This window comes from Plecotus auritus (assembly GCF_963455305.1).
Source record: "Plecotus auritus genome assembly, chromosome: 1".
Classification (NCBI taxonomy): Eukaryota; Metazoa; Chordata; class Mammalia; order Chiroptera; family Vespertilionidae; genus Plecotus; species Plecotus auritus.
In genome coordinates, this window is record NC_137770.1 from 88630579 (window position 1) to 88645136 (window position 14558).

At 43.3% G+C, this 14558-nt stretch overlaps 1 protein-coding gene across 1 annotated transcript; it reads left to right on the top strand.

Annotated features, from left to right (window-relative positions):
- The first annotated feature begins 12460 nt into the window (after positions 1–12460).
- Positions 12461–14214, top strand: LOC308250962 (RNA-binding protein EWS-like). The gene is given in 2 exon segments (XM_080673945.1): positions 12461–12797; positions 12799–14214. Coding segments are annotated over 2 exon segments (1434 nt in total). The 5' UTR covers positions 12461–12605; the 3' UTR covers positions 14041–14214.
- Positions 14215–14558: the final 344 nt, after the last annotated feature.

Sequence of the window (14558 nt, forward strand, 5' to 3'; positions counted from 1 at the left end):
TGTTGGTCTGCCCTTTAGATTTTGTGTTCAACACTCAACTTTAACCCTTACCTGAGTTTCTATCCTGCTATCCTGCCCTTCAGATTTTGGTCTGGTCAGCCTTCAGAATTCATCCGCCTAATTTCTTCTTCTTTTTTTTTAAAATTTATCTTTATTGCTAAAAGTATTACAGATGTCCCCATTTTTCCCCTTTGACCCCTCTTTCCCACCCCTAACCCCTCCCTAGGCCTTCACTATTGTCTGTGTCCATGGTTTATGCATATATGCATATAAATTCTTTGGTTAATCTCTTCCCTTACCCTTCCTTATGAGAATTGTCAGTCTGTTGCTTGCTCCACGTCTCTGGACACTCATTCTTTTGATAAGCAGGAGAGATCCCTTCCAGAGAGTGTTTCTCCTTTGTCCCATGTAGAATCTCTGGGGAATCTGAAGGTTATGTGCAGTTGTTTTAACCACAATTGAATAACAGTGGAAAATGCAATTATAAATTCTTGTAAATTCATTATCTACTCTATATGTCAGCAAACTGTAGAACTTTAGTTTTCATTTAACTTTTCTGGTTTAGAATTTAAAAAAAAATTGTACCTAAATACAACAAATGATTATCTGATAAGCAAAATGAGGTCAAATAAATTGAATAGAGTAATGTGTACTTAGTTACATAGAGAGCTTGTTCAAAGGTTACTTAAGATAGATAATTGGAATTGAAAACATTGTGGACAGTTGATAACTTCATTTTCACAGAAAATACAATTTGTTTTTGTATTATGTATGCAGAAATAAAGACTGGAAAATGGCATTACTGATTATCTCTAGAACAGTGGTTCTTTTTTTTTATTGTTTAAAGTATTACATATGTCTCCCTTTTCCCCAATTAATCCCCCACCACCACTCCCACCCCCAAGATAAATATCACACAATCTCACTCATTCGTGATATAATGAACAAAAAATAGATCCAGAGACTAAAAAACACTAATTTCTTCTTTTTTAGAGAACTATTTAAAAAATATCCTGACCCTTGTTAAGTAGGAAGATTTCACTTAAGATGATTGTAGTAGGGATATTGCAAAGAAATAGGGGAGAAAGATTAGCCTCAACTCCAAATACAGCAATGACAAGTGGGAATTTATTGCCAAGAAGCAGGATGAGAGGATGATAGCGTTATTGGTAGAAGTGGGGTTCTTGGGGTGCCACTGGAATAAGTATTTCTGGAGGCCCTTACAGGAGGATGAGATATGGTAGAAAGCTTTATTTTCATGGAATTACATCCTGGGTTTCTAAAGTCCCATTTGCCTTAGGCTAGTTGTAGAAGCATAGCTGGGGCTTCAGCAGGGCTAGAAGCGAAGCCAGCGTGCACAGTTTCCTTTCCATGTTGGAGCTGGGTCCAGTTCAGCATCAGGCTAGTTATAGTCCGCTAGCCCGTTATGTGTGGGGTCCAATGACTGTGGGCCATGTGGGCAAATGCAGGGAAGCAGGGGTGAAAGAGCCCTACAAGCCCAGAGTCCAGTGTAATGAACCCCTAACCTTCTTTTCCCAGGGTGCTATGTATCCCAGATCTTCTCAGGCTTGCAGTGGCCATGCCCATTTTGGCCAACCAGCTCTGTCCCAGGTGTGATTACCAGGAAAGTATCTTCTGTGTGATCCCGATTGCTGGGCATGTGTTTATTTTCCCTATGCCCAATCTCTTCCCCCAATGTTTTTCAGGGAACATGCTTCTAATGTCTGGTCTTCTCTTTGCTCCTTTCCTATTATTAATAATTAGCTAATTATAACCATAAATAGGGGTCAGTGTATGGAAAATTACTAAGAAGAGACATCAAGGATAGAAGGGGCTTCTTGCTAAAGTGATTTAATAGGATTCCTGCTGAAAACAAGACAGGGTGATTAGACATCAAGGGTGGGACAAGGGGCTGGGGGTGGGATTTTTGCTGAACTGATTTAATAGGAATCTTGCTAATACTAGATTAGGCCAGAATACCAAAGTCCAAGGTTAAGGCCTAGTTGAGAAGAAGGCTCAGAGAAGCCTAACTAAAACTTTGTCAAGAAAAGCTTTGTCAGAAACCTTACTGATACAGTGAGTAGCTTCCCCCTAATATCTTGTATTATGTACCTGAAAAGCCTGAGTGCATTTTAGCCACATTTTTTGAAAAAGCATGAAAAATGACATAAATGTTAAAGAATTTGTGAATATGCACTAATGTTTGAGAATCCCAGGTCTTCTACAAATAATTGGCTAAACATAAAAATATTTTAGCATCCATGGAAATATCCACTTGCCCACAATGAGTAGCATTTTATTACCTCTGAAGGTAAATGTAGGATAACTCTATTTCTTTTCTATGTAGAGAGTACTTTAAATATATGAACCGAGTTTTCAACTTACTGTGTAGAATGGTAAACTGTATTCACTTTCTTATTATGCCTGATAACAAATAACATTCTAAATCATTAAATATGTATTTAAGTGGCAGCAGCTGGCTTGCTGCTGTAAAAGTACAATCTCAGCTACATCCATTATTTTGAAATTCCTAGAATTGGAACAGAAAATAAGAGCAGATAAAACTTTATTAGCAAGTGCACAAAAATATACTCACTTAACAATAGGCATATAATTCTAAGGAATGATTTAATAGTATATACAAAGGCCAACGCCATCAGTACTGAAGCGGTAAATACTCATCTCTGCATTACTCTCTGTAACGAGGAACCATTTCCACTATCAAGATGAAGGGATAATAATAGTGTCAAGGGATCCTATGTAAATGAATCTCGTGGGCTTTGTAACAGCAGATAATAGAAATGACATTCCCACCTAGTAAATGACTTTCTAAAAGGCCAGTAGTAGCACTAATTCAATTATTGCAAATCTGTGAGTTTCTTTCCTCTCTCCTAGATACTATGTCTTTTTTTGTTTCCTTGATAATAGAAAAGTGTGAAGTAGTAATGAAGAAAAACTTATGATTGGATGATATAAGGAAGTGAGAAATAGAATATGTTTTAGTATTCTATAAATGTGCCACTCTCCTTTGAAGTGATGGAGGTTGTTTCTAAGACAACAAATGACCAAGAGGCTTCCTATGCATGTATTATATTATGTTTTATGAGAATGCATAGATTGCTGAATTTTCCCAACCTGGTACTCTCCTGTACAGTATTTCAGATCACAATATTTGCTGAAAAATAGGTCTCTGTAAGTGATATGAGATGAAGTCACCATCCACAAGACAATGTATAAAGCAAATTACTGTGAAAAACTCCATTAAAAAAATAAACCTAGAAATCTATGCACCTTTACACTAAAAAACGTGAGTACATTTAATATATTAACATACATCATGATCTGCAAATAAATATAACTTGCAAAGTTTCAAGCAAAGGCTTTATTTTTTATTATTTTTATTTTTATTAAAGCTGTGAACAGTGAAAAAGGAAGGGCTTAGGACAGAAGAAACAACAGGAGCCCTAGCTGGTTTGGCTCAGTGGATAGAGCATTGACCTGTGGACTGAAGAGTCCCAGGTTCAATTCCAGTCAAGGGCACATGCCCGGGTTGTGAGCTTAATCTCCAGTAGCGGGTGTGCAGGAGGCAGCCGATCAATGATTCTCTCTCATCATTGATGTTTCTCTCTCTCTGTCCTCTCCCTTCCTCTCTGAAATCAATAAAAATCTATTTAAGAAGAAGAAGAAGCAATAGGAGAGCCTAGGCAGGGCTGCTGTCATCTCACTGGAGAGTTAGAGAAAAGGGGTCTCGGGGACAGGTTCAGGGGGTTAGCCCAGAAGAGCTGCCCATTGCCCCCCTGGTTGCAAGTCTTCTGGAGTCCCTTAGAGTTTAGGAGATACATGCCTGTGGGGAAGGAAGGGGGAAGGGAAGGCTCAGGTGTGCTACTGGGAGGAGGAGAGAACCCATAGGCTTTATTTTTAACCAGACTTTCTCATGTCTTAAATGTTATAGAGTGCCTTATGCAACCAACTGTTGGTTCCCTTGCCTGTAAGAAGGTGACTTGTTTTTACCAGGTGCTACGTAACTAGCAGAACCTATATTCCTGCTCTATTGACTTTTGGCTTGGCTGTATGATTTGTTTTGTGCAATGGAATGTGGTCAGATGTGATATAGACATAGTTGGAGGAAAAACTTTAACAAACATCATGGATTGCCCATGTCCATTTTTCTCTGCTAAGAGGCCATGATTGAGGTTGTTCTTTTAGCCTGGATTCCATGTAGAGGAATCTGGAACAGAACTTCAGGGAATCCTCAAATGCATGTACTATGAGAGAAAATAAACTCCTTTACTGTAGATTGCTGATTATTGGGTTGTTACCATAACATAATTTAGCCAAATCTGTTGGCTGCATATACTTTGGGAAATTTTATCCTCAATGAGTGTTTTTATACCACATAGAAATAAAATTTTCAAATTTATTTTTTAAAGAATAGCATCACTATTGCTATAATCATTCAAGTCCAGTAGGTCCTCGGGTTAAGGTGTAGATTCGTTCCTACAGCATGACTTAACACGATTTTCACCATAAGTCGGAACCCACCTACATAAGCACCTACATCACTCACATGGAGCACATACATAGCAGTAATGAAGTGAAACAGTAAAAAAAATTTAAAAGAAAGATAACAATTCCTGACCTTTATTTGTGGTAAATAAATAATAAAAAACATAAAGCTCATATGTACATATGTAGAAATGATTGAACGTTTTATTTTTATATAAATAAATGGGAGATGATGATGTAACCACAAAACGACATTGTCGAGTCTGACATAACCTGTGAACTGTCTGTATATATTTACCTCATAAATTCATTTTGATATATTAAGCTTCTGTTATCATACAAGATCAAGAAGACACAATCTAGCTTCAGGTAGATTCAAGGCAAATAGAAAATGTCAGTTTTGAACAATGGGAATACATTGTACAGATGCAGACTTTTATAAACCATTTTCTTTGTATTTAAAAACATATCAAAAAATCTATTGATAATAAAAATTCTGTATCAGTAGTGAAAATGTCATTATTTTACATGATTATATAGCAACTAGAGGCCCGGTGCATGAAATTCGTGCACAGGGGTGGGGTGGGGGGGGGGTGTCCCTCAGCCCAGCCTGCACCATCTCCAATCTGGGACTCCATGAGGGATGTCCGACTGCCTGTTTAGGCCCGATCCTGGTGGGATCAGTCTTAAACTGTCAGTCGGACATCCCTCTCACAATCTAGGACTGCTGGCTCACAACTGCTCGCCTGCCTGCCTTCCTGATTGCCCCTAACCGCTTCTGCCTGCCAGCCTGATCACCCCATAACCACTCTTCTGCCAGCCTGATTGATGCCTAACTGCTCCCCTGCCAGCCTGCTTGCCCCTAACTGCCCTCCCCTGCAGGACTGGTCACCCCTAACTGCCCTCCCCGCAGGCCTGGTCACCCCTAACTGCCCTCTCCTGCAGGCCCGGTCACCCCCAACATCCCTCCTCTGCCGGCTTGGTCACCCCTAACTGGCCTGCCCTGCTGGCCTGATCACCCACAACTGCCCTCCCTTGCAGGCCTGGTCCCTCCCAACTGCCCTCCCCTGCTGGCCATTTTGTGGTGGCCATCTTGTGTCCACATGGGGGCAGCCACCTTTGACTACATGGGGGCAGCCATATTGTGTGTTGGAGTGATGGTCAATCTGCATATTACTCTTTTATTAGATAGAATAGAGGCCTAGTGCACAGATGGGGGCCAGCTGGTTTGCCCTGAAGGGTGTCTCAGATCAGGGTGAGGGTTCCCTTGGGGCATGGGGCGGCCTGAGCAAGAGGCCTGTGGTGATTTGCAGGCTGGCCACACCCCCTGGTGACCCAAGTGGAGACCCTGGTATCTGGGGTTTATTTAATTTCTACTATTGAAACTTTGTAGCCTGGAGTGGAGCCAAGCCTTCTGCTCGCTCCTTGGCGGCAGCCATTTCTGTTTGGATTTATTTACCTTCTATAATTGAAACTTTGTAGCCTGGAGTGGGCCGGCCAGGGTGTGTGGAAAGCTTGGCTTCCTCCATTGCCGGGAAAACCCAAGCCTCCCTCCTACTCTCTCTGTGGCCGTAGCCCTCTTGGTTGGGTTAATTTGCATACTCGCTCCTAATTGGCTGGTGGGTGTGGCTGGTGGGCTTGGCTTATGGGTGTGGCAGAGTGATGGCTAATTTGCATATTACTCTTTTATTAGATAGGATAAAAATTATAAAAAAACTAAATCCTATATAATAAAAGCCTTATATGCAAATTGTCCCCGGGACTGGGAGTTCTACCAGGACTTTGACCAGGGGTCGGGGCCAGCAGCGGTTGCAGCAGGCAGCCAGGGGAAGGGAAGCACCCTGGCCTGGCAGCTGGCAGCTACTAGGGACCCTACCCATGCATGAATTTCATGCTTGGGCAGCTAGTATTAATAATAAATATACCTATTATATATATGGGTACTTACAACTTGATTCTAAAAAATGTTACTAAATTGCTAGTCTGATGGTAATCTTCTTGGAACTGAGGAGAGTTGGGGCCTTGCTCTAGATTAGATTTTTGCTTAAGGGAATTTTGTGGCTCATTTTCTATTCAGACCATTAAAACTTCCTCCATGTAAGCAATAAGGCTATTTTGTATTTTTATCATTTATGTATTATTAGCTATGTGTTACCATTTATGCTTTTATTTCTTTCAAGAAGTTTTCTTTTGCATTCACAACTTGGCTAATTGATGCAAGAGACCCAATTTTAGTCTAACTTGGCTTTTGACATCCCTTCCTCACTAAACTTACTCATTTCTAGCTTTTGATTTAAAGGGAGAGATTTGTGACTCTTCCTCTTACTTGGATACTTAGAGGCTAATTATAGGGTTATTAACTGACCTAATTTCAATATTGTTGTGTCATAGAGAATAGTGAGAACTTAGGAGAGGGAGGGAGATAGGGGGATACCTATTTGGTGGAGTAGTCAGTACCACACAACATTCATCAACTAAGTTCGCTGTTTTAAATTAGCATGATTCATGGCACCACAAAACAATTACAATAGAAACATCAAAGACCACTGATCACAGATCACCATAACAAATACAGTAATAATACAAAGGTAAGAAATAATGTGAAAATTACCAAAATGTGACACAGACTTGAAGTGAGCAAATGCTGTTGGAAAAATGGTACCAATTGGCTTATTCCACACGGCATTGCCACGAACCTTCAACACGTAAAAAACGCAGTACGTGAAGTACAATAAAGCAAAACTCAATAAAATGAGGCATTTCTATACTGTAAAACTCCCCATAGGCCTTGTTCTGAGGTTGCCTATGTTATTTTCCTATCAATGTAATACAAATTATACAAACTTGTTGGCTTACACACACCCATTTATTATATCGCAGTTCAGTAATTTGGGAATCAGACATGGTCTCACCAGGTTGAAAGGTTACTGCAGAGCTGCATCTAAAATAAAGACTCTGAGGAAAAACAACTCTTCTAGGTTGTTAGCCAAATTCAGTCCTTTGCAGTTACAGGACTGATGTCCATATTTCCTTTCTAGCTGTCAGCCAGAGACTTCCCTTAGTACAAGAAGCTTCTTTCTGGTCATTGCACCTGGGCCCCTACATCTCAGAATCAACAATGGCAATTGGAATCTTTCTCATACATGGAATCTTCTTGTTTTTTTCTTTCTGCTACAAAGGTTTCCAAAGACTCTTTATGAACTTGGAGACCAAGGAAGTAAGGTAGCATGAATTCAATATGGAAAATTCTAGTGTTCGTGAAGAGAAGTCCACTCTTATCTGGCTATGTAGAGATGGACACAAGTGTTACTGCAATGGATATTGTAAAACAGTCTATACATATCCTGAATTTGGTCTCAATGTGTTATTAGTAGATAAAGGCAGAAAGATTAGTAAGTATACATATGAACAGAATAATTAGCAATCTTGATTAAACCACACACAGACTCTGCACCTGAAAAAAAGAAAATGCACAAGATTGTATAAACAGAGAAGTGTTGAACTGCAGGAATTCTTCAAAGAAAAGTAGACATTCTTACCTGTTCATGTAATTCTATTTTGAGGCTATATCCCTGCTTTGATAATATATTCAGGAAAATATCACAACACCAATTCATATTTAATTTTTTAAAAATATGAATATATTTGTTGCTTTTTTTGGTTTACTTACATTAGCATTTTCATCACACATCAGGGAAAAGTAAAATGTTGTATTGCACCCCTTAATTCTCTACCATCTAAAACACAATCTACTACATTCCTTTATTTTAAATTAAAACTTGAACAAGATTACTAATTAAAGGAAGGTAAGCAAAGGAAAGAAATATTTTCTATCAGAATGGTTAGGAGAGAGGTGTGACAAGAGCTTTATTGAGTAGCAAAATGACTTTTAAAAATATATACTTTATTGATTTTTAAGGAGGATAGGGGAGAGAGAGAGAGAGAAAGAGAAAGAGAGAGAGAGAGAGAAACATCAATGAAGAGAGAGAATCGGCTGGTGCTACTATAAATGTCAAGGGAACTACAAAGATCATACACATCAGATCCTACATACAAAGATTATAAACAAAAACAGGAATTTGTCATCAGTCATTATTTTAAAACTAGGGGCCCAGTGCACAGAATTCTTGCACTGGGTGTGGGGTTCCTTAGCCTAGCCTGCACCCTCTCACAATCTGGGACCCCTCTGGGATCCCCCCCAGGGATCAGGCCTAAGCAGGCACTCAGACATCCTTCTCACAGTCCGGGGCTCTCACAGTCCAGGACCCCTTGCTCCTTATCGCCCGCCTGCCATGGAGGTGACAGAGGCTCCCGCCACTGCTGCTGTGCTCACCAACTGTGAGCCTGGCTTCTGGCTGAGCTGGAGAGGTGTGGTGCGGGGGGGAGGAGAAGATGGTGAGGAGCGCTCAATCAGAAGCTGGGCTCCCTGCTCCTTAGCTGCTCCTTAGTGCTGGCCCCACCCCACGCCCACTGGTGGGAGGGCTGATCAGGGCCAGGCTGGCTGGGGAAGGGGCCATGGGAGGTTGAGGCACTGTGGTCCTTCCCCATCCCACCTCAGCAGAGGTGCACCATCAAGACCAGGAACATGCTGTTGCCTCTCCCGCTGTGTCTGTGGAAGGGGTGGCGCTGGGACCGCCATGGCTGGCCTGGCAGTACAGGCTCACTGGCCCTGCCCCCACCTACTGGTCATTCCAGAAGGTCATTCTGCTGTCTGGTCTAATTGGCATATTAGCTTTTTATTACATAGAACTAGAGGCCCGGTGAATGAAATTCATGCACGGGGGAGAGGGGTGTCCCTCAGCCCAGCCTGCACCCTCTCCAATGCAGGATTGCTGGCTCCCAACTGCTGGCCTGCCTGCCTTCCTGATTGCCCCTAACCACTTCTGCCTGCCAGCCTGATCACCCCCTAACCACTCCCCTTCCAACATGATTGATGCCTAACTGCTCCCCTGCCAGCCTGTTTGCCCCTAACTGCCCTCCCTGCAGGCCTGGTCCCCCCCAACTGCTCTCCCCTGCAGGCCTGGGTCCCTCCCAACTGCCTTTCCCTGTAGGCCTGGTTGCCCCCAACTTCCCTCCTCTGCCGGCTTGGTCACCCCTAACTGCCTTCCCCTGAAGGCTTGATCACCCCCAACTGCCCTCCCTTGCAGGCCTCGTCCCTCCCAACTGCCCTCCCGTGCTGGCCTGGATCACCCACAACTGCCCTCCCTTGCAGGCCTGGTCCCTCCCAACTGCCATCCCCTGCTGGCCATCTTGTGGTGGCCATCTTGTGTCCACATGGGGGCAGGATCTTTGACCACATGGGGGCAGCCATCTTGTGTGTTGGAGTGATGGTTAATCTGCATATTACTCTTTTATTAGATAGGATAGAGGTCTGGTGCATGGGTGGGGGCCAGCTGGTCTGCCCTGAAGGGTGTCCTGGATCAGGGTAGGGTTCCCTTGGGGTGTGGGGCGGCCTGGGCAAGGGGCCTGTGGTGGTTTGCAGGCTGGCCACGCCCCCTGGCGACCCAAGCGGAGGCCCTGGTATCTGGGGTTTATTTATCTCCTACAATTGAAACTTTGTAGCCTGGAGTGGAGCCAAGCCTTCTGCTTGCTCCGTGGTAGCAGCCATTTTTTTTTTGGATTTATGTATCTTCTATAATTGAAACTTTGTAGCCTTAAGCGGAGGCCTGGGCCGGCCAGGGTGTGCGGAAAGCTTGGCTTCCTCCATCGCCGCGGGCAACTCTAGCCTCCTGCTCTTTCCAGCTCCGTGGCTGCTGCCATTTCTGTTGGGCTTTATTTATCTACTATCATTGAAACTTTGTAGCCTTGAATGGAGGCCTAGGCCGACAAGGGCAGGCGGAAAGCTTGGCTTCCTCCATTGCCGGGGAAACCCAAGCCTCCCTCCTGCTCTCTGTGGCAGTAGCTATCTTGGTTGGGTTTATTTGCATATTCACTCCTGATTGGCTGGTGGGCATGGCTTGTGGATGTAGCAGAGTGATGGTTAATTTGCATATTACTCTTTTATTATATGGGATAGAAGCCCGATGCACGAAGATTCGTGCTAGAATGGGCTTTCCTTTCCCTGGCTGTTGGCACCGCCTTTCCACTCTGGCCCAGCCCCTTTCCGCTCAGGCCCTGGAGCTGCCTCTTTCCGCTCCAGCCCTGCCTTCCCACGCTGCCCAGAAGCCTTGAGAGACCAGAGGTGGGGCAGAATGCCTGCATCGTCGCCATGGCAACGACACAAACGTCCCATCCTGTCACTGGGCACCTGTGTATAAAAATTAACTGCCATCTTTGTTGAGTTAATTTGCATATCACTCCTGATTGGCTGGTGGTGTAGCGGAGGTACGGTCAATTTACATGTTTGTCTATTATTAGATAAGATAAGGTGTTTGTGCAATGTACTCTGCAGACAATAGCTGTACTGTTATTACACCTCATACCTGTTGTAATATTTTAAAGGACCTATTGACAGAGAATAATTACCAAAAATAAGGATTTTCAAAGTGGTTTTATATAAGCAATGCTTTTAAAAAACAGAAATCAGTAAGAGAAGACAAGGGGAAGAAAGATTTCAAGGACATTGTAAAGAAAATTCATAAAGAGAAGATTAGTGCCAAACTAATTATGAGATTTAAGCTTTCACATGTCAATCTTTTGTTCATTTTGTTTTTTTCTTGTCATTTATTAGATAAATTTAATATACAGGGAAAATAATCTTCAGTTTGCCACCACACCAAATTTTCTTAAATTTCAAATTAGTGCTATATGAATCCAAGTTGGTTTATTATATGTTAAATGATAAATTTTTTCTTGGGAGTAATCTATTCATCTGTTGAAAAGGATTATCTATGCTTTTAAGAGATCAGTGTACTGTGTGATGAGATTAAGTATACCTTAAATACATTACTATTTGTCACAAAAATTTATTTTTCCATCCATAATCTCAGAAGATTAATTCTCTCATTCTTTTGTCTCTTCTTTTCTTCTTCTTCTTATTTTTTTTACTTTCTTTTCTCTTTCTTTGGTGAAAATGTAGGAGACTTACATAAGCCAGAAATCATATTGTAAAAAAGAAAAAATGAGGGAGCACTTATACTATCAAAAATTAAGACTTAATATAAAATTACAATAATTAAAATAGGGTGTTATTGACAGAATGATACACAAAAGGCAAAAGGAACAAAAAATATGAAAAAGGAATCATACATGCACAATCACTTGACATGATAAAATTCTACAGTAGGTCACTGTGGAAATGATTATTTTTTAATACATTATGCTGAGTAAACAATATATCTGTATAGAAATATGAACCTTGACACTTACTTATCACTATGCTCAAAAATTAACTTGAAGAAATTAATCTTCTAGAATAAAAATAGAATATCTTCAGGAACTTGGGATAAATATTTATTTGATAAATAGAAAGGATATTACCTCTAAAAGAGTGTCAGTGGGGAAGAAAGGGGAACATCTGTAATACTTTCAATAATAAATATAAATTAATACAAAAGAATGATGGCACAGCAAATGAAGGTTGTGGCCATTTCATTAGACTTTAGTGATGGCAATATCACATGTGGAAAGACTAAATAAAAATTGAGATGATGGGTACTGTAATCCGTGGACGCCATTTTCTCTCCTTCCTTCTCGTTCAAGGATATGCACAGACCACGCAGGCATATGGGCAGCAAAGTTATGGAACCTATGGACAGCCCACTGATGTCAGCTATACCCAGGCTCAGACCACTGCTACCTATGGGCAGACAGCCTATGCAACTTCTTATGGACAGCCTCCCACAGGTTATACTACTCCAGCTGCCCCCCAGGCCTACAGCCAGCCTGTCCAGGGGTATGGCACTGGTGCTTACGATACCACCACTGCTACGGTCACTACCACCCAGGCCTCCTATGCAGCTCAGTCTGCGTATGGCACTCAGCCTGCTTACCCAGCCTATGGGCAACAGCCGGCAACCACTGCACCTGCAAGACCACAGGATGGTAACAAACCCGCTGAGACCAGTCAACCTCAATCCAGCACGGGGGACTACAACCAGCCCAGCCTGGGATATGGACAGAGTAACTACAGTTATCCCCAGGTACCTGGGAGCTACCCCATGCAGCCAGTCACGGCACCACCATCCTATCCTCCTACCAGCTATTCCTCTACACAGCCGACTAGTTACGATCAGAGCAGTTACTCTCAGCAGAACACCTATGGGCAGCCGAGCAGCTATGGACAGCAGAGTAGCTATGGTCAACAAAGCAGCTATGGGCAGCAGCCTCCCACTAGTTACCCATCCCCCCAAAACTGGATCCTACAGCCAGGCTCCAAGTCAATATAGCCAGCAGAGCAGCAGCTACGGGCAGCAGAGTTCATTCCGACAGGACCACCCCAGTAGCATGGGTGTTTATGGGCAGGAGTCTGGAGGATTTTCCGGACCAGGAGAGAACCGGAGCATGAGTGGCCCTGATAACCGGGGCAGGGGAAGAGGGGGATTTGATCGTGGAGGCATGAGCAGAGGTGGGCGGGGAGGAGGACGCGGTGGAATGGGCAGCGCTGGAGAGCGAGGTGGCTTCAATAAGCCTGGTGGACCCATGGATGAAGGACCGGATCTTGATCTAGGCTCACCTGTTGATCCAGATGAAGACTCTGACAATAGTGCCATTTATGTGCAAGGTTTAAATGACAATGTGACTCTAGATGATCTGGCAGACTTCTTTAAGCAGTGTGGAGTTGTTAAGATGAACAAGAGAACTGGACAGCCCATGATCCACATCTACTTGGACAAGGAAACGGGAAAGCCCAAAGGCGATGCCACAGTGTCCTATGAAGACCCGCCGACTGCCAAGGCGGCCGTGGACTGGTTTGATGGGAAAGATTTTCAAGGAAGCAAGCTGAAAGTTTCCCTGGCTCGGAAGAAGCCTCCAATGAACAGCATGCGGGGGGGCATGCCGCCTCGAGAGGGCAGGGGGATGCCGCCGCCCCTCCGTGGAGGTCCGGGGGGCCCAGGAGGTCCTGGGGGACCCATGGGTCGCATGGGAGGCCGTGGAGGAGACAGAGGAGGCTTTCCCCCAAGAGGGCCCCGGGGTTCCCGAGGAAACCCATCCGGAGGAGGAAACGTCCAACACCGAGCTGGAGACTGGCAGTGCCCCAATCCGGGGTGTGGAAACCAGAATTTCGCCTGGAGAACAGAATGCAACCAGTGTAAGGCCCCGAAGCCTGAAGGCTTCCTCCCGCCACCCTTTCCGCCCCCGGGCGGTGACCGTGGTAGAGGTGGTCCTGGCGGCATGCGGGGAGGAAGAGGTGGCCTCATGGACCGCGGTGGTCCTGGTGGAATGTTCAGAGGTGGCCGTGGTGGAGACAGAGGTGGCTTCCGTGGCGGCCGGGGCATGGACCGCGGTGGCTTCGGTGGAGGAAGACGAGGTGGCCCTGGGGGTCCTCCTGGACCTTTGATGGAACAGATGGGAGGAAGAAGAGGCGGGCGTGGAGGACCTGGAAAAATGGATAAAGGTGAACACCGTCAGGAACGCAGAGACCGGCCCTACTAGATGCAGAGACCCCGCAAGCTGCGTTGACTACCAGATTTATTTTTTAAACCAGAAAATGTTTTAAATTTATAATTCCATATTTATAATGTTGGCCACAACATTATGATTATTCCTTGTCTGTACTTTAGTATTTTTCACCATTTGTGAAGAAATATTAAAACAAGTTCAATGGTAGTGTGCCGAGTTTTTTTTTTTTCTCTCCTTTTAAAGATGGTTGTTTAACTAAGACTAATGGGAACCCCTTGTGAGCATGCTCAGTATCATTGTGGGGAACCAAGAGGGCCTCTAACTAACTGTAACAATGTTCATGGTTGTGATTTTTTTTTTAAATAAAATTCCAAATGTTTATAAACAGTCAAAAAAAAATTGAGATGATAGAAAATAAAGAAAGAAAAGGAAAGATTGAATAACTGGTCATTAAAATGTAAAATTTCCATTCAACAAAATAAATTTTTCAGAAAATAAAAACAACATTAAACCAATTACTAGAATAAGATATTTGCTAAATATAAATCTTC